At 41.2% G+C, this 20,709-nt stretch overlaps 1 protein-coding gene across 2 annotated transcripts in view; it reads left to right on the top strand.

The window, feature by feature from the left end:
• Positions 1-20,709, top strand: part of LOC109410204 (angiopoietin-2) — an 842,481-nt gene that overhangs the window by 778,151 nt on the left and 43,621 nt on the right. The window contains exons 2-3 of one of the 2 annotated variants that reach the window (XM_062850535.1): positions 18,509-19,492; positions 19,730-20,009. In XM_062850535.1, coding sequence (XP_062706519.1) covers positions 18,606-19,492; positions 19,730-20,009 — 1,167 coding nt within the window. In that variant the 5' untranslated portion in view covers positions 18,509-18,605. Of the gene's footprint in view, positions 1-18,508; positions 19,493-19,714; positions 20,010-20,709 lie in introns of both variants that reach the window. The other variant, XM_062850534.1, reaches the window with a different exon arrangement.

Genomic DNA, 20,709 nt, shown 5'->3' with positions numbered 1-20,709 from the left:
AGAGTAGGCACGGTAGTCCGTCACTAGGGTGGGGCTAATTTTAAAAAATGTCTCCGGGATATGATTTCCCATGTGGAAAGTGATCCACTAGTCGAAATAAGTGAGCTGTACAAAAATGAGCGATTTCGGTTGACATTTAGGGGTGGCGCAAAGGGTTTAAGTAAACATTTTACTAGAACAAACCTCCAAAAAAAATTTCAAAATTAATTTTCAGACATAACATTTCTAGACTAAATCGGTGATTTTAGAACCCAATTGGGCCAAATTTGTGCTCAAAATTGCGATATCTCCAATGGTTTCCAAGAAATTTGAAAAAAATGTCATATTTTGGTATCTAACCCAAAAAATACCAAAATTCGACATATTTTTTCAAATATCTCAGAAACTAGTAGAGATATCGCAATTTTGAGCACAAATTTGGCACAACTGGGTTCTAAAATCACCGATTTAGTCTAGAAATGTTATGTTTGAAAATTAATTTTTAATTTTTTTTTTGGAGGTTTGTTCTAGTAAAAATTTTACTTAAACCCTTTGCGCCACCCCTAAATGTCAACCGAAATCGCTCATTTTTGTACAGCTCACTTATTTCGACTAGTGGATCACTTTCCACATGGGAAATCATATCCCGGAGACATTTTTAAAAATTAGCCCCACCCTAATCCGTCACCTTGTCGCATGATTTTCCATGGCTCTGTGTGGTCGATATCGATAAACAGGTGGTATATAGGAACCCGGTGCTCTCGATATTTCTTGAGGATTCCCGGCACTGGTGCGTTGTCGATCGGCCGTTGATCGAGCCAGCTTGTTAACTTCCCACAAACCCTTCCATTTTAGTTGATAGACGATGGAAGATGATCTGAGATACCATTTTGTAAGCAGCATTTAAAATTATGATCGCTTCAAAGTTCCCACATTGAAAATGGTCGCCTTTCTTATGAGTTTGGCAGATTACCCTCTTTCTTCCACTTCTCCGGTTGATGTTCTGTTTCCCAGTTCTGGCCCATCAACTGCTGCAGACAGATGGCCAACGTTTCTGGACCTATCTTGATGAATTCAACTGCGATACCATCCTTACCAAATGCTTTGTGATTTTGGGCTGGGGAATGGCATCATTAGCTTCCCGCAGCGTGGAAGTTAGATCATTTCCATTCTCTGTTGCACTGGCGTTGACATTTTTTCCGTTGCCGAGGTCTCCTGTGCCTGCATTTTTCATGTCATTGAAGTGCTTAGTGCTGCTTCCACTGCCACCTTTCAATCATCTCACGTCCGTCCGTCATAAGACTCCCGTCCTTAACCCAGCATATTAGAATATGTAATTTAATTGAAGAAAAAATAGATAAACTGAAAGAGTAAAGAAGTAAGAACTGTCAGAATTACAAAAACTCAAGAAATCATCTAATTGTAGAATTTTAAAAGGAGAATTCCTTACTCTACATGTATTACGCATAAGGCTGATACAAATTTTATTTTGACTTTTTGTCTCCCCCCCTCCCTTCAAAAATGTTTGGCTGGATTTTGCATTTTGAAGGGGAAGATAAAAAAATATTTATCAAAATTTTAGGCCTTGCTCAAAATTCTTTAACAAATCCGACGAGTTTTTAATATTTTTCAAATTAAATGCTTTGTTATTTTTAACCCCCCCCCCCTCGACCAGTCAAAGAATGGTGGGACAAAAAGTGAAATAAATATTTCTAACGGCCTAAATAAATAAATAAATAAATATTTCGGCACGTTTCTGGTAGTACTTCCGAGTCTTTTGAGAATGGCACAACACCCGCCGGGTAGAGGAGAATAACAAAGCAATAACGAAAGAATAACATGTTTTGTCTTCATATCTAAATTTGCATTTTTTTATGAATAGCTAAGGATGACACATAAATAACAAAACATGCCATAATTGTAAAACTTGTAATTGGAGAGTTATAATTGAATAGTATAATAACATAATAAATGTGGCGTGGCTTACCAGGATATCGAACATGTCGTGTGGGGATGCGATGAGTATCGTGAAGTCAGATCTGAGCTGCATGAAATTCTCCGGGTCCGAGGAAAACAACAGAAACCCGTTAGAGAAGTGTTGGCAGGACTTGATTTGGAATACATGAACCTGATTTACCAGTTTTTGAAACGTGTTGATGTAAGAGTTTGATGTAGCACGTTCCTTGTTTTCGTTGTCTGCCTTTTGGTTTTGTTGTTCGACCCTGTCTGTCGTCGCCCCCCTTCCGTTTGTCCTCTTCTTGTCGTTGTCTACCAATAAAGTCCTTTCTTTTTGGTTCCGTTACAGATATGGACAATTTGTCCCATCAATGTTTTTAGTATAAGTTAGCAAATAATTTAGTTTTAAACCCATAAACCCGTCCTTCCCAATTTTATTTTAATTTTTTTTTTTCAATCCTTAACCTCGAAACAGCCGCGAGTACTTCGGCTTCCCAAACTAACATAGTCTTAAGGCAGTAATAAATTGTAAAATGTAAAATCAATGTAAAAACAAAAGATTTCGGTTCAGTTATGCCCATGTGGCGCCCGAGCCTTCCAAATAAACGATTAAGTAAAAAAAAAAAAAAAAAATAACATAATAATAACAAATATTACTATCATACTATCAGCCATAATATCAAAACAAAGGAAGGAATGTCTCCAGGAATTCCTTCAGAAGTTTATTCACATTTTTTCAGTGATTTGAACTCCAGCGTGCACTACTTTTTATTTTTTTTCACTCACGCTCGCTCCCTCTTTTACCTCCCTCTTTCTTGTATTTATCAAAGAGAACAAGTGAGAAAAAAGAAAAAGCTGCGCACGCTTGTGGATTCAAGCAGGTATTTCTCTAGAGATTTTTGCAGAAATTCATACAGAGATTCCTTCAAGAAGTTTTTCAAGGTATTGCTCCAAGTATTTCCCCAGAAATTCCAACAGCTTTTAAATTAAATATACCTTTAGGATTTTTTACTCGGATACGTTAAAAAAATTCTGAAACACTCATGAGATTCTCTGGGATTTCTTCAGGACTTCCTCTATATATTTATCATAAATTATTATTAGAATTCCACCAATAGTATTTTCAGATTTCAGCAATTTTTTGTTGAATTCCTTCAGGAATTTTCCTGGAATTCTTTCAGATATTCCTTCAAGTATCAATCAAAAATATCTCCAAAGAATTGCAGGAGAAATTCATCCACGGATTCCTTCTTTCCTCAGAAATATCTCGTGAGACTCTTTCAGTTTAGGAAATATTTCATGAACGTTCGCAAGGGATTGCTTCAAAAAAATGTCCATAGATTTTTTGTTCAGAAATTCATCTAGATTATTTTTTTGTAATTTCAGCGTATCTTTTGGAAATTCTTGTAAGGGTTCCTTTAGGAATCTCATGAAAATTTCGTCAGGGCTTACAGAAGAAACCTCTAGATGGTTTCTTTTTAAAATTTCTCATGTGGTTCCTTCAGATACATCTCTTGGGATTCCTTCGAAGATGACTCTAGAAACTCTTTCAGATTCCAACAGAAGTATTTTAAGAAATTACATAAAGAATAATGGAGAAAACGTTCAAGGGTTCCCTGGCAGAATTTTCAAAGAATTCCCTGGAGAGAATAGAATTTCCTAAATAAATCTCCCAATAAATTCCTAGAGGGAGTTCTGGAGCCAACCCTGGCAGAGCTCCTGGAGATTTTTTGAAAGAATTTATTGCAAAATGGCTGAAAGATATTCGTCGACAAACCCCCTGAAGCAATTTCTGAAGCAATCCTTAGAGCTTAGAAGATTTTTCGCAGAAATTTAGCAGCAGGTATTTAAACAAAATGAAGAAGAATTCTTAAAATAATTTCCAAAATTTATTTAAAAGTAATTGAATTTTTGATGGAAAAACTGAAGGAACGCTTGAAAAACTGGAGAATTCTCTGCAGTAGTTTTAGGATGAAATCCCAGGAAAAAAAATTGGCTCATTCCAGGAAGAATTTCTAAAGGAACTATTGCAGTAATGTCATAAATAGTTTCTGGGGGGATTAAGGAAAACTCTTACAACAATTTCTGTACGAAGTTTTGAAGGTTTCTCAGGAGAAACTTCTGGAAGCATTTCAAAACGAACATCTGTGTGAAGTTCAAAAGCAACTGTTAGAGAAGTTAACATACATAGGTTCTCTTGATTAAACCCTAAAGCGAACTTCCTTATGAGTACCGGTTCTTGATGAAGAAATAAATAGGCCATCTAGGTTAATCTCAGAACGAACTCCTGAAGAACTCTAAGAGTGAACTTCTGCAGAAATGCCAGGGGTCAAAAACTCTTTATTCTTAACCACAGTTGTAAAGTTGCGTTGCGTTGATATTCAGCAGGACCAGGAGCAGAAGCAGTAGACGGGTTCGGTTTCCCGTTGGTTCTGGAACTTTTCGTAATGGAAATTTTCTTGGCTTCCTTGGGCATAGAATATCTTCGTGCCTGCTATACGATATAGACACAGAAAATGGTCATTGGCAGATGAAGTTCTCAGTTGATAACTGTGGAAGTGCTCAAAAAACTGATCTGTGAAGCAGGCTATGTCCTAGTTGGGACGTTACGCCAAGATTTGGAGAGAGGAGAGGAGGCAAGACTTTAAAGATTGTTTCAAAGCTTGAGTCCAAATTGTGCATTATTTCCTGAAACGAGACCAGTCAATAGGTAGCTCGATATGGGGCCAAAACGGACCAGCTGCTGATTGGTTGATTTCATGCTATTAGAAAAAAGCAAAAACCATCCGATCGTTCCCGACCGCGTGTAGACAGTGTTGTCAAAAGCGATTGAAAATACGGTCCGCATACATTTTCATTATGTTAAAAGTGCATTATAATAATGAAAAAGAATTATTTTTTTCATTCGTAATAAAGCCGTTACAAATATTTATTTCTCTTTTTGTCCCACCACTCTTTGACTGGTCGAGGGGGGGGGGATAAAAATAATAAAACATTTAATTTGGAAAATATTAAAAACTCGTCGGATTTGTTAAAGAATTTTGAGCAAGACCCAAAATTTTGATAAATATTTTTTTATCTGCCCCCTCAAAATGCAAAATCCAGCCAAAAATTTTTGAAGGGGGGGGGGAGACAAAAAGTCAAAATAAAATTTGTATCATGTATTGAAAATTTAACAAAAAAATTCAACATTCAAAAACTGTTATTACGGAGATTGTTTCAACTGCTCGGGGGGTTGCTTTATCAATTCAATCCTACTCAAAATGAAAGATTGAAGCGCGGTTTGTTTTGTTCACTATTTTTTGTATTTTTTGTTAGAAATGAGCACTTATAATAACACCAAAAGAAGGCAATGAATCGGTGCCTTCTCGCTTCTTTTCGACGATTATTTTGGGAGTGGTCCTATTTTGAACAATTTGACCTTGTTTGTTTTGTAGCTGATGCTACACAAAATATTTAGCTTAAATCAAAACCAAAGACGTTTCTTCTCGTCAAAATTTAAGCCTAATCTTTCACCAGGAAGCAGAGTTACAGCATCTCAAAGGTGACTATTTTGTATGAAAATCTTGATACGTGATCAATTTTGAAGAAAATCTAGCTTTAGCGTTAAGGTATTTCTTCCAAAGAATTATGTTTACTAATATCATTTAGAACTAATCCTTCATTAGTTTTGATTTACGAACACGCTATGCATAATCAATTATGGAAGTTTCCTTCATTTGCCCGTCCCCCTAAACTCATGACAAAATTTATGGGCACTTCTCATTCATGTTTCATCCGTAAAAAACTTGAATCTTGAAGCAACATAAAATGTTTGGCAACACTAGCCCGAACTACGATCGGAGCGAAACGTAAATAAACAACAAACATTTTGGAAGAAAAGAAGATCAATAAGAAGCCAGTTGTCCGGTCTCGTCTCAGATTATTTCCAATCGGTTGACCAACAGGGATTGACAAATCACGCAACACAATAACATTCTATCTTACAATTCTCCCAATGCCGATCTATTTGATTCAACATTGTGTTTCCTAAATCTGCACTGTCACGTCCACAAACCTTGCACGAATAAGCGCTCGATTGTGCCACGGGGTGTCGGTTCAGTATCTATTATTCTACCCGTCACGTCCCAATCATCAGCTGAATGGCCGCTTCTGGGGGAGCCCTGGATTTAATTGAATTCCGCGCTCAGCAGGATGGTCAAAAGCTCGCCGAATCGGATTCGGACAACAGCAGCAGACATCGAATGGCACCGGAATTGGGTATGCACCACATACCTAAATACTATACACGCGATTACGAAACAACGCCCAGTCGAATCGTGCTCAGTTAAATGTCATCTGGTGGCACCACGAACTAGAACACCCACCTGGTGGAAGTGAGTGGGTCGTTTGTTGTGAGCTTTGTCCGGTGCTGAGACGAGACCGGACAACTGGCTTCTTATTGATCTTCTTTTCTTCCAAAATGTTTGTTGTTTATTTACGTTTCGCTCCGATCGTAGTTCGGGCTAGTGTTGCCAAACATTTTATGTTGCTTCAAGATTCAAGTTTTTTACGGATGAAACATGAATGAGAAGTGCCCATAAATTTTGTCATGAGTTTAGGGGGACGGGCAAATGAAGGAAACTTCCATAATTGATTATGCATAGCGTGTTCGTAAATCAAAACTAATGAAGGATTAGTTCTAAATGATATTAGTAAACATAATTCTTTGGAAGAAATACCTTAACGCTAAAGCTAGATTTTCTTCAAAATTGATCACGTATCAAGATTTTCATACAAAATAGTCACCTTTGAGATGCTGTAACTCTGCTTCCTGGTGAAAGATTAGGCTTAAATTTTGACGAGAAGAAACGTCTTTGGTTTTGATTTAAGCTAAATATTTTGTGTAGCATCAGCTACAAAACAAACAAGGTCAAATTGTTCAAAATAGGACCACTCCCAAAATAATCGTCGAAAAGAAGCGAGAAGGCACCGATTCATTGCCTTCTTTTGGTGTTATTATAAGTGCTCATTTCTAACAAAAAATACAAAAAATAGTGAACAAAACAAACCGCGCTTCAATCTTTCATTTTGAGTAGGATTGAATTGATAAAGCAACCCCCCGAGCAGTTGAAACAATCTCCGTAATAACAGTTTTTGAATGTTGAATTTTTTTGTTAAATTTTCAATACATGATACAAATTTTATTTTGACTTTTTGTCTCCCCCCCCCCTTCAAAAATTTTTGGCTGGATTTTGCATTTTGAGGGGGCAGATAAAAAAATATTTATCAAAATTTTGGGTCTTGCTCAAAATTCTTTAACAAATCCGACGAGTTTTTAATATTTTCCAAATTAAATGTTTTATTATTTTTATCCCCCCCCCTCGACCAGTCAAAGAGTGGTGGGACAAAAAGAGAAATAAATATTTGTAACGGCTTTATTACGAATGAAAAAAATAATTCTTTTTCATTATTATAATGCACTTTTAACATAATGAAAATGTATGCGGACCGTATTTTCAATCGCTTTTGACAACACTGTCTACACGCGGTCGGGAACGATCGGATGGTTTTTGCTTTTTTCTAATAGCATGAAATCAACCAATCAGCAGCTGGTCCGTTTTGGCCCCATATCGAGCTACCTATTGACTGGTCTCGTTTCAGGTCCGGTGCGGTTCTAGCTATAAGGGGATAAAAAATCTAAGCAATTCTGACCATCGCATCCACTTCTGCTGGGTAGGTCCATGTTGTGAGATGGATGTGGAGCCGAATCTCAATCTTGCGCACCTAATCAAATCAGCATTGTTAGAAAAATGCTCATTAAAATACGAGGATTGCCACCTTATTCTTTGAATGTACACAATGCTGATGGGGACTTGCAGTGGACAAGAAGGAAAAAGCAGACTGGCACTATTGAATAGCATGTAAGGAAGGTAAAATCGGATTGTTCAACGAACTAATTGCTATCCATTTCAGCTCCAAATCAACTATCGAAGTTAGCCGAGGTTAAGTATTATGCAACTTTTTGGCGAATTTGTGGCTTACGAAAAGAATTCACATTATTGAGGCTTAACAGCTCCGAGTCGGCTTAATGAGTGTCACAGGGCGATGGATGAAGTGTTACTTAAACCTACGAAACTAATGGACTTAGGATCTTCACAAGCGAATGGCTAATGGTCTCTCGGATAACCAGTTCGGCTTCCGGAAGGGTCGATCGACGGTGGACGCTATTAGGGCTGTAACCAAAACTGCCGAGATAGCGCTCCAAAAGAAGCGAACAGGAATCCGCTATTGCGCGGTCGTCACGCTGGACGTTAAGAATGCGTTCAACAGCGTCAGCTGGGCCGCAATTGAGTGCGCAATACACCATCTAGGAGTCCCGGTTAGCCTATGCAGGATATTGGAGAGCTACTTCCAGAATAGAGTGCTAATCTATGACACCGAGGAAGGCGAGAGGAGCTACAAAATCACCGCAGGGGTACCGCAGGGGTCCATCTTGGGCCCGGTACTATGGAACGCGGCGTATGATGGCGTATTGAGGCTCAAACTTCCACCGGGCGTAAAGCTGGTCGGCTTCGCCGATGATATTACCCTCTTGGTATACGGCGAGTCGATAGAGGAAGTGGAACTGACAGCAACTCACGCAATTGGCATAGTGGAGGATTGGATGAGGTCGAGACATTTGGCACTCGCGCACCACAAAACGGAGGTGGTGGTGGTAAACAACCGCAAGTCTGAACAGCAGGCAGTGGTCACCACAGGTGGATGCACGATCAACTCTAAGCGCTCACTGAAGCAATTGGGGGTCATGATCGACGATAAGCTGAAATTCGGAAGCCACGTAGAATATGCCTGCAAAAGGGCAAGCATGGCGATAATGGCATTGTCAAAGATAATGTCAAACAGCTCGGCAATAGTCTCGAGTAAGCGTAAGCTGCTCGCGGCAGTAGCGGTCTCCATACTACGGTATGGCGCCGCTGCATGGTCGAAGGCGCTAGTGGTTATCCGAAACGTGAAGCGACTTGAGAGTACCCACAGGCTGATGTGCCTTAGGGTGGTGAGCGCATACCGCACGGTCTCAAAGGACGCGGTATGTGTGCTAGCGGGCATGATGCCCATAGCTTTAGTGGTGGCAAGGGTGAAGAATGCTTCGAGCGACGCGGCATAAGAGGCGCGAGGCGTATCGCCAGAACCTCGTCAATGCTGAAGTGGCAGAGCGAATGGGATTCCTCCAGCAAGGGTAGATGGACACACAGGCTCATACCAAGCGTGTCCAAGTGGACGAGCAGGCCCCATGGCGAGGTGAATTTTCACTTGACTCAATTTCTGTCAGGCCATGGGTGCTTTAGGTGGTATCTGCACAGATTCGGACACGCAGGCTCCCCCGCATGTCCGGAGTGTGCAGACTGCGACGAGACCGCGGAGCATGTGCTCTTTGAATGTCCACGTTTCGTGGAGCAAATGTCGAGTATGCAGGAGGTATGCGGTAGAGATATCACGCCTGACAACATTGTTGAAAGGATGTGTATGGGGGCGGACAAGTGGGACTCCGTTACTTCCACGGTTTCTCGAATCGTACTTGAACTACAGAGTGAATGGCGAGCCGAACAACAGCTAGTTGAGTTGGCCCCCCTTCCCCATCCAGGAGCTTGAGTTCAACGGGTAGTCTAAGTACTAGCCAGGACCCGAGCCTCCAGGGGAGAGTGAACAACTTAAGGCGGTAGCTGGTGGAACGCTTACTATTAGAGTGTACTCATGTACGGCCCCCCCCTTCTCGAAGTCATCCCTAACGGGCGTACCGCGAAGGTAAGGAAGAGAGAGAATGAATTTTTAGTGGGTCGATCCCCACATCACCCGAGGAACCACCTCTTGGGTATCTGTTGCAGATTTTCTCATTCTATAAAAAAAAAAGTGAATAGCTAATGAAGTTAGAGATGGGTGAGATTTTAATCGTTTTTTGATGAGCTGCCAAAATTGGTAGCCGATGAGTGTCAATACATAACATATACCGACAGTGTCACTTAATTGTTCCTATGAGAAATACACTGCCGTGAATCGCATTCTGTCCCATATGCATAGGTAATCCAGAAAACATGGGACTTGTATGCGATTCGCTGCAGTTCAGTTATGACCCAATTTTGTCAGCCCCTCATTGCTTTCTGGGCTATCGAAAACGGGACTTTTTTTTAATATTGTAAATTGTATATTAGTGATCCATTACAACACTTAAATCTTACACTTCGTCCCTTGATATAACCCAAACATCATTCTCAACGGCAAATCCACCGACACATCCCAGCACCCGCCAAGAAGATCAAACTGCTCATCAGTAGTCCCATCCAAACGCGTCCCCTTCTTGGCATGCCGCCACGTCTGTAAACATCCTCCACTTCGGTGCGACGTCGGCAAAGTGGACACCGAACGGGTTGTTCCGGTTGACCGCTGAGCTTGATCATTTGATGGATACAATTCGTACAAAACCGGTGACCACACTGCAGTTTGATGGTGTTCCGTCTCTTGAAATCCTCCATACAAATCACGCACTGGTCCACGTTGAATAGGTCGTCTTTGTCAGAAGCGGAACTGCTATCGGTTGTCTTCTTCTCGGAACATTTCGGCCATGACTTGGACATGACTGAATATAAGGTTGGTATCAAAATAAAATCTTCGCGAATCGTTTCTTGGAAATAGATACACCCGTATGGATGACGGGTCCACAAAACAATCTGATAGAAAAAAAAAATATACGCTTACTTAGTTGTCCGGCAGAATGACAGGACGAACATAAATATGTAACAATTTCAAACTTCTCGCTCGTACCAAGCAATTTGTCAGCAACGCATTGATCGTTTCAAAAGAAACCTGAAGTTTAGTTCAAAGAGAATAGTTATACCCAGTTATACCTATATACTAGACTGGGTCAACAAAGTCGATTTTTTGTAACAAAGTTTTTTCGATTTGTTTTAGCGTTCAAAGCAAATGTGCAAAATTTGGGAGCGATTGGTTGCTTCGCCGTATTCCGCTTTGCGATTGAAATTTGTATGGAATTTAGTATGGAAAAACGTATTTTTTTGCATTTTTCTCATAAATTGAAGTTTTTCGTCTAAAACGATCTAATCAATGACGTTAAAGTATAACCCAGGATATGCCGAAAAACTTTGCCGAAGACCGCAAAGTGCCGCAAAATGATCCGAAACTTGTGAAAAAAGTTGTAACGTACAGATTACTCGGTGGTGCTTAACATTTAACATGTGAAGGAATAACATCTATATCTATATATCTATATCTATATCTATATCTATATATATAAAAATGAGTTTGAAGTTCCTTTGAGGCAACAAAACTCAAGAACGGCTGAACCGATCAGCATGACTCTTGCACGGTTCGGTTCGTATTCGTGGTGGCTGTGTTTATATGTACAAAAAGTTACGAAAATCAACTAGAAATGTAACACAATTGATAAAATTCTGATTTTTTATGAGCTGGGAAGGAAATCAACACGGCCGAAATAAAATCAATCTAGACAGCGGTGCTTTTTTGAGCTCAACAGTTGTCAAACCACCACAAGACGGCAAGACAAAGTTTGCCGGGACAGCTAGTCAATAATAACATCTCAATTTTTGGCCTAAGTTACCAGGCGAATAACTTTTTTCACAAGCGTCGGATCACTTTGCGGTCTTCGGCAAAGTTTTTCGGCATATCCTAGGCTATACTTTGACATCATTAGTTACATGCTATTAGACAAAAGAATTCAACTTATGAGTAAAATGCAAAAAGGACCTTTTTCCATACTAACTTCTAGATAAATTTCAATCGCAGTGCGGAATACGAGGACGCAACCAATCGCTCCCAAATTTTGCAATGTTGTTTTGGACGCTAATATAGATTGAAGAAGCTTTGTTCTGGGTTGATACAATCAAATTTAAAGTTTCTCCATACAACGTTGGCCCACTCTACTATATACTATACTATAACCTTCTGCCGGCCTTCTGATACTATAACCAAGGTTGATATATCCCTTGAGACTGGGTGACGCGTACCACGTTACACGCTTAAGATTCTCGTTCAGGATGTGGTCCTTCCCAGATGCCTTATTATTTTTCAGCTCACTTCGAGCCTTCTTATTTCACCTCACCCAGTATCGGTGGTTCCATTACTATTTAGCCAATGTTACCATCCAATAGATCTGTCAGAGAATTTATTTTCAGGTCATGGCACATGCGCACATTGCGAGCACCACTGGCGCAATCTTATGCCGCAAACAAATGACAGTTGCATAAAACCTCCGCATATCGTTCCTATCCATGCTTTCTTGCGTTTAAGCAATTACATCATCTTTGCTTTGCTCTTGTCATTCTGTATCGCTCTCTGTAAATTCGGAGAGCCACCAGCATACGACTCTGAGTAGCATTGCATTCTTATCAATTGTTACTCGTTGGCATTGCTTGTCGAACCAGCTATCACGATAGCGTCACTGAGTGGTACCTAGCCTATGTATCCCCTCACACACTGTTGTTACCACTGTTTCAAGGGTGAACTCCCATGAACCGTTGATATCATTAGAACCGTTGATTTTTTTTATCAAATCATTTCGATTATGAGCAGCAACGCAGGTGGTAATACCCTGTAATACCCCATGGTGGAATACCGAGCGAGGATCACTGAGACCACTAGTTCGACGTCTAGGCTGTCAGTGATATGAACAGACACGAAAATAAGGTTATAAATAAAGAGTGGAAGACTGTCAACAGAGCTAGAAAGGCATGAACATATCCACTAGTACGGGACAAACATCAAATTCTCGCTCCAGTCGACTTTTTAGATTCCAGTTAGGTCCCATATGAACTGTGCAAAATTTCAGCGCAATCGGTGAAACTATAATTTAGCGCAAGCGGATCAAAGTTTTCATAGGATTTACTATGGGAAAAGTTACACTTTCAGACAAAAAATCCCAGAGGTTGGCCCTAGTCTCCTTAATTCAAATCAATCAACGCTTCTTGTAGAAATATCATCTATGAAACTTTCCTTCGAAGACCGAAAAGCAATTGGATGCTTGTGGAAAAAGTTATTGATTTATTATCGATTAGTGATCCAACGAACGGCTTTTTGTTTTGTTTTATTAGCAGCACTGTAATTGCTGCCTTGGTTGCTGCTGTTTCTAGGGGTGGTGATGCCGCCCGCCGCCACATGCAACAACGGCAGCAGCAGTGCTGCTGATAAAACAAAACAAACAGCCGTTCGTTGGATCACTAATCGGTAATAAATCAATAACTTTTTCCACAATCATCTAATCGTTTTGGGGTCTTCGAAGGAAAGTTTCATAAATGATTTTTATACAAGAAGCATTGATCGGTTTGAATTAAGGAGACTAAGGGTGACCTCTGGGATTTTTTATTTGAAAGTTTAACTTTTCCCATAGTAAATCCTATGCAAACTTTGAATCGTTTGCGCTAAATTATAGTTTCACCGATTGCGCTGAAATTTTGTACAGTTCATATGGGACCTAAATGGGATCTAAAAAGTCGACTGGAGCGAGGATTTATTTTTTCCATACAAGCGTGTCCCATACTAATATCCACTCACAGCAACACGCATTTCGATCCGGCTATAGTGCGGAGACATCCTTTTCTGAGCTTGATTGTCTTTTGGAGAAAGCATGTGATGATCTGCACGTAGATATAGTTAGGCCTACGACATCACATGGAGGATCCCTTTCTTGGCAACCCTCAAGAGGTATTCAGCCAGCTTTCTACGTAAATTGCAGTTTTCGAGTTTTTAACGCAGGAACTACCTCCACCCCGAGGTAAATAATGGCATCCCGTAAGGGTCTGTCACCTCGGTCACACTTTTTCTCATCGCGATGAATTCAATCTCTGAAGACATTCCTCCGGCAGTACATCTCACAGTGTACGTCGATGATATGACACAAGTATACTTTGGAAAATATGCTACACGGAAAAATTTTATAACCCAAAGAATAAGTTTTAAAAATTCAAATTTGGCTAAACTGCTTAAAGATTTAACTCAAAGTTGGGTTGTTTTCTCCCTCGCCCCACCGCAATGTTGTCGAAAACAAAGAGAGCAGCACCGACGCATCCGCTGCTCTTCCGTGGAAGAAGCCAAGTTTGGGTTTTCTTGAGTTAACCCAAATTTGCGTCATTTGAGGCCTCCGTTGGGTGAAAATAACTTACCACTGGGTTAATTTTTTTGCCGCTCTCAAACGAGAACTACTCACTCACCACTTTCGCTGTTTAACGCAAATTTGAGTAATTCCACGGAAGACCGGGATTGCGTCAAAACAACTTAAATTTGGGTTGATTTGTAGTTCCGTGTAGGCGAGATAGGATAGAAATGCAACAAGCGGTGGAATGGTCCACTGCATGAATTTATGCTGGCCTGCTTACACTCACAGGAAATTTGACGTTTGAGCGGTGCCGACACCGCTCAAACGTCAAATTTCGTGTGAGAGTAAGCAGGCCAGTATAAATTCGTGCAGTAATCCAATCATGATGAAAAGGGAAGACAACGTAGGCTTCAAGATTTTCCCTGAGAAGTCTAACCTGATGCATGTCTGCTTCGATCATACACACTGTTAGACACTGAATCCCGCCAGCATCGGTGAGCACGCCGTCAAGGCCGTGTGCGAGATGAAACTACTTACCCAGACAACCAGTCATCATATAAGATGCTGCATAAGATGTTAAAGTGGAGGCAATATGCGTACATTTTACATACGCCTAAATGGAGGCATGCACGCATAAGGCTTCCACGCTGAGCACATCTTTACTTGTGCCAATTATTTTCAGTGTGCCAACGGGTATTGAATTGTGCCTCAGTGTGCCCCGAAGTGCCACTGCTTGATGATTCAGATTTTGCTTGGCAACTACCAAGACAACCAACTGTTTGTTTTCATTTTGCAGGTCAAATGCACATGGTTGCCTAGTTTTTTCACCCAAACTCAAGTGCCTCAGAGTGCCTCGGTGTGCCACACAGCGTATAAGACGGTGTGCTTGGCACCTCTTGGCACAATGTTCCAAGCGACTAGCCCCTTGGCTTCCACTTTATCATCTTATGCAACATCTTATACGATGACTGGTTGTCTGGGTAGCCTCCTGATTCTCTATAAGCTAACCTTTTTCAAACGTGCCATGCTAGTTAAGGAGAAACCCTCATCACCCTATCCTTTCCTCAAATATTATTGTTACCCCTAACCTTGCCCCTGACCTCGACCAAACCGCGAGTTTTACGGTTCCCCAAAACTAACATAGTTTATAAGTCAAAAACATAAAATTGTAAAAAAATAACTGAATACGGCTCCGTTATGCTTGTTGGCGCATGAGCCTCAAATAAATGATTAAGTAAAAAAATTACTATAACTCGAAAATGGACATTAAACTTGTTTAAAAACGTATTACAATGAAAAAAAATCGGTTTAAGCCTTGGTTTAAGCTAGGTATTTTATAAATCGGCTAATATCTCAAGAATAGTAGACTTTGGAAATTTGACGTCTTCAGCCAACTTTTTCAGCATAAATAGCCTAACAGTTTTGCCCAAGACACCATTTCGCTAATATGTAATTTGGCTAAAATGACTTATAGGACTTTCATGTGAATAACGTTAGAAAAATGTTCAGTCCTGCCCCAGTGTGTTTCGATATTGATTGGCCTGCAGTGATAGTGACGGTGTTGCAATATGTATCAGTAGTCAACTGACAAGACTGATTTTGCGCAACCCTGAGTAGCTCCATCCTGACCGCTACAATGTCCCTTTTATGAATTCTGAAATTGGAAAATATTTACAGGTGTTTTATAATAAAATAGCCGCTCTATGAGAAAGCTGACTGTCACTGTTTTGAATTTGTATGGGATGTTGACGTTTCTTGGCCTTGTTGTTTACAAAATTTCTGTAAGAATGAAAAAGAAGGAGAGAATTACATGCAGTGCCATATACCATTTTACACGAGTGTAGTAGAATACTTTGTATTCTGGATTTGTTTACCCATGGCTCTTGAATGAGGGCCACGGTTAAGTCCTCTTTAGTGAACCTTCGACAGAGCACTGGAGCTCTGAACATGGTGAAGGTTCACTTGCAGAACCTTAGTCGCCATTTTTTGAGGTTTCCGCTATTTTCCGGACGATGACTGACTGACCGACTTTGGATGTTGCGGATCATCGTTTGGAGTTACAGTTACAGTCGTTTCTCTTTCCTGTAGCAACCTGGCCCACCAGTTTCGCCTCTGTGGTCAAAATGTCGCTTTTTGCGCCCCTTTTTCCATGCTAAGATATCACTAAACTATCACTAGAGCAGGGTGTCGGATGTAAGCTTCAAGCTTTTCCTTCGGAGGCGAACAGGTTAGCCTTTGTGGTGAGATTTACTGATCCCGCCCGAACCGGAGGCTTCTTCAGATTTCTCTTGGGTCAGCCATCCAGTTAGCCGAAAATTTTCTGAAACGGAGGCTTCCTCAGATTGGTCTTGGGTTGACCTTTCAGTCGGCATGGCGGTAGTGGCAGTCAGCTGATCTGTTATCTTCCTTAGCTGGATTTCACTAAATCGGTAGTTGAGCATACTTTACGGATCTGAATTGTAAAGTACAGGCAACACCGTAATGCTAAATAGCCAAATATTCTAGGAACTCAATCTTCTCATGCGCTTTTAAGACTTCAACAGTAGTTTCTCTACTGGTGGAGTGTGGAAGGCTACCACTAGTACAACTGGTAGCGGAGAACCTGGCTATTAAAGCTGCGCGGACCTGGGCTTGGTCCCTATCTAGTGGGATGTCGATAGTTCAGCCTGCCTCGATCGTACGTCTATCTTAGGGACGTAAGTATCCCTGGCAAGTTGCCATAGATAAGGCCTGACCTATGGCAACTGGCGTGGTATGCGGACGTCTCTAAGATCGGCTGGCGAGTGAAGAAAGCATGTGGATATGTGGGCTGGTACTAATCCTGAATTTGTTCTGGTTATCTTCAGAGATGTTGCAGCTTTGTATGCATATAGGCCTCACATTTTCATCGATGGTTCATTAGTGCAAGAGGAAGTAAGTTGTGGAATGTTTGAGGGGGAGGGGTATGTGGTATCTTTCCTCAGCTTATGAGTTCCTGCAAGCATGAAGACATGGAAATATATATTGGGCTGATATATTCTCATATTGTGCAAGATGTCTGTCCGCCCTAGATCTTGGAAAAGTTGGATACCCGTGGCTGATCGAGGTACAAGGGTACACTATCATAACTTTTGGCCAAGCGCCTGGACACGCAAGCATTCCAGGCAATGAGACTGCTGACGTTCAAGCAAATCAGGGACGACATGCTTCGCAGGAAGTAACTTCCTAACTTTCCACCGCAGCAAAAAAAACGACGCAAAAGAGTGGAGAGATGTAGAAAATTCTCGAAATCTGAAGATTCTGACTCGGCTGACTATCCGACACACTCGGCTTACTCATGGGTCAAGATTCGGTGTCAATACGGCCTGTTACCGAGGATGTGGACAAAAAATAGACGTAACACACTTACTACCAGAGGTTGGTTCGCTAAACGTTTAAGTTAAACCGGAAAGAAATAACAATGGTGTTCTCATCATGAGCGGTAAGATCAACGAAAGGAAAGGACTCGCAATAAACTCTTGTTCTCGAGAGTGAAGAACCTGAGGTATCCAAGACATCTAAGAAATAAACCGTCACGAATGAACGACCTTGTTTAAAGTGACTTTAATAAAAGTAGCCACAGCCCATCTGCTCATAAACTAACTATGGATATTGAAACCCATGGTTCTATTGTTTCTTGAACTCGTTACGCTGGGTAACCGCACTCGAATTTTTGCAATTTACATCATAATTCACGCCAAACCAATAAACATTTTTGCTGAATAAAAGTGGAACAAACCACTTTTAACCCAAGTAATATTTTTAGTCAAATAGACTACAAGAGGTTCTTAGAACCATCACAAAACCAAAACAAAGGGTATAAAGATTATTGGCGGTTCTCAAAACTTCTACAAGACTAATTGGTCATCAAAATGTTACTTAGGTAAGAAAACTTAAATTTAAGAAACTGCTATTCAGCCAGTTAAGTTACTTGGGTATTTTTTACTCCATAGCTATGACGTCCACAAAATCGAATAAATTTAAATAATTCTGGCACGAAAATCTTCCTTGGTTTTCGTGCACCCGAAAAGAACAAGAGCCAGCGTCCCAACCATGAGTCTCCGGCACTTGAAACGATCCAACGATGCAACACAATGCTAAAAACGAAAGCCGTCCAGATGGTATTGGCATGCCCAGTATCTTAATCCTGTTTTTCTTGCGTTAATTAAATCACACAACTGCTCACTGGAGCATCAAACAATCAACCACCTTGTTGCTACAGATGCTCACATAAACAGCAGTGAATCGTTCCGGTTTGCGAATTCGAAAGGGGCGGTGCGTATCTGCGCGAAAATTAAATGATAAGCCGACGGACGCAAATTGAACCGTTTAAAAAGCAACGAAAATTAAGCATCTCAATCTGTTTTAATTACGGGAAATAAATTAAGCTTGAGCGCAAGGGAAAGGACACATTTTAATCCACTTGTTTTTGTTTTGCTTTTCCGTTTACAGGGAACAACAGCTGCTCAATGTGTTCGAAGTAGTGGTATCGACGTTGGAGGGGAAACTCCAGCGGATAGACAACCTGGACAAAGCGGTCGAACACCTGATGCGACGGGTGGAGTCGCTGGACAGTAAGATGGCGGACAATATCCACAAAACCGACTCGGTCATCACGAAGTTGAGGACCCTGGACAGTAAACTGTCGTCCGGAGGAGATGATGAGAGGCCCAACAGTGTCAGGACGGCCAAGTCCACGAACAGTTTGGACAGTCGACTGGTGTCGCTGGACCAGAAGGTAAGCGATATCGATAATAAGCTGAACGGACTGAAGAACCAGATCGACAGTAATTTCCTGCCGTTGGACGACATAAATGCCGAAGCCAGCGAGCGTAAAACCGTTAGCATGAACGTGGCCGAGATCACGAAGGCAATGCATTCGGAAGTGATGGGACACATCACCAAGGAGTTAGGTCAACTGAGAGCTATTCAGGAAGGCATCGATAAGAAACTCCAATTCCACATCAACATTGTGTCGGAGAATCTAGGCAAAACGATCAACCTGTTGAACGAAGTCCACGATGCGGTGGTGGATCACAACATCAACTTTAACTACAACTCAACCTCAACCATTCCGCCGTACGTGAAGGCCAGCAAGATCGACATCCTGGTGAAGCAGATCCGACCGATCATGTCCGTTTCGGAGAAAATGGACGAAGTGTGGGACGTTGTCGTGGGAACCAAGAGCTCCGTCGACGATCTGGTGCCTAAATCGGACGCTCTGCTCACGCAGAACCAACGCCAGGAGCGAGCCATTGGCGAAATTCATCACGATTTAAAGACCAAAACGAACCTGATCATCAACAACCTGGACATGGTTGAGAAGCGACTCAAGAAACAGGAAGACGACGTGGCCGTATTGGCACAACGTCCCGTTCCCGCCGAACTTCTTATGGACCCTACGATTGATCGACTCGTTGAATACGATCCAAACCGGTAAGAAGGGCTTTATTAGTAGCACGGTGTTACACTGAGAAAACTCAATATGAGACTTTTGCAGGTTGTAGGTCAAGGATGTAGAATCCCAAAACGCTCAGCGTTGTACATTAATTAGTTCCATAAATAGTCGACCTATGGCCTACAGTAAATTCTCAGAACAGTTTTTTGTTTGTAACACATTGTGCCTAATTAACGAAATTAAGACTAATCATTGCCAAGTTCCCACCGAAACAGGTACTCAATCGTGGAAGACTTCACGGAAGCGCTGCCAACGACGACCTACCCCACTTCGTCTTCCTCTTCGACGACGAGCACAAGCAGTAGCAGCAGCAGCAGCACAACCGCTAGCAACGTGAATCTCACCAGCACCACATCGGCTTCGGCGCAGACGGTTCAGGCTGGCGGCAAAAACGTGTCCCGCAAAGGCGGAATCATCTTCCCCAGTGTGAAGAACAAGCCTTCCGTGCTGAACAACACCTTTGCGAGCGAGAGCCTACTCTTCAAGGACATTAAGGTAAGAGCAACGCAACGAGCAGGCGGTTACGTCGGAACAACTTGTCACCCTGTCATGTTCTACGTGTTACACGGTACTAATGGCGTTGGACAGAGTGAAAACAAGGTTTAATGCTCAGGACAAGTGCAATTATGATCAATCATTTTCATACATTGCATTGCAACAATATATCTTGCTCTTGAATAGATTTGTATAGATAGGGCTTATACAAATTAAACTATAGTTGATACTTTAGTCCTAAAGTCCTTTTGGTAATAACTTTATTTTGTAAAAAATCAGTTAGGTTTTTCGTGTTAATAAACTTAATACTTTTGGGGTCCTTTTGGGGTACTTTTGACGTATCAGTCATCTAGTGAAATCAAAACTACCGTTTGGTTTCTTTCCCCAACGTTTCGGTCCTTATTGATTTTTTTTTCAGAGGTTCGAAATAATTGTCGTTTTTTCGTCAAACAGATTGTCAAACTTTTCAACCGTCATTTGACGTTTCAAAATTCCGTCCGTTTGTAACCGGAAAACCATAATTTAAAAATTTGGTAGTCGGAATTCGGATCACTGTTAGCGAAGCATTAGCAATCATAGGCAGAAATGGGAATCTTCCATGGAATGTTGTCACCATGGTTCTGTGAGTCAGCCATGTGTGAATTTATTCCCATTCACCTGATTAGTGAGCTCTTTTTCTCGAACAGCTAATGGAATGGCA

This window comes from Aedes albopictus, chromosome 2 (assembly GCF_035046485.1).
Source record: "Aedes albopictus strain Foshan chromosome 2, AalbF5, whole genome shotgun sequence".
NCBI lineage: Eukaryota > Metazoa > Arthropoda > Insecta > Diptera > Culicidae > Aedes > Aedes albopictus.
This window is presented reverse-complemented; position numbering and strand designations above follow the sequence as displayed.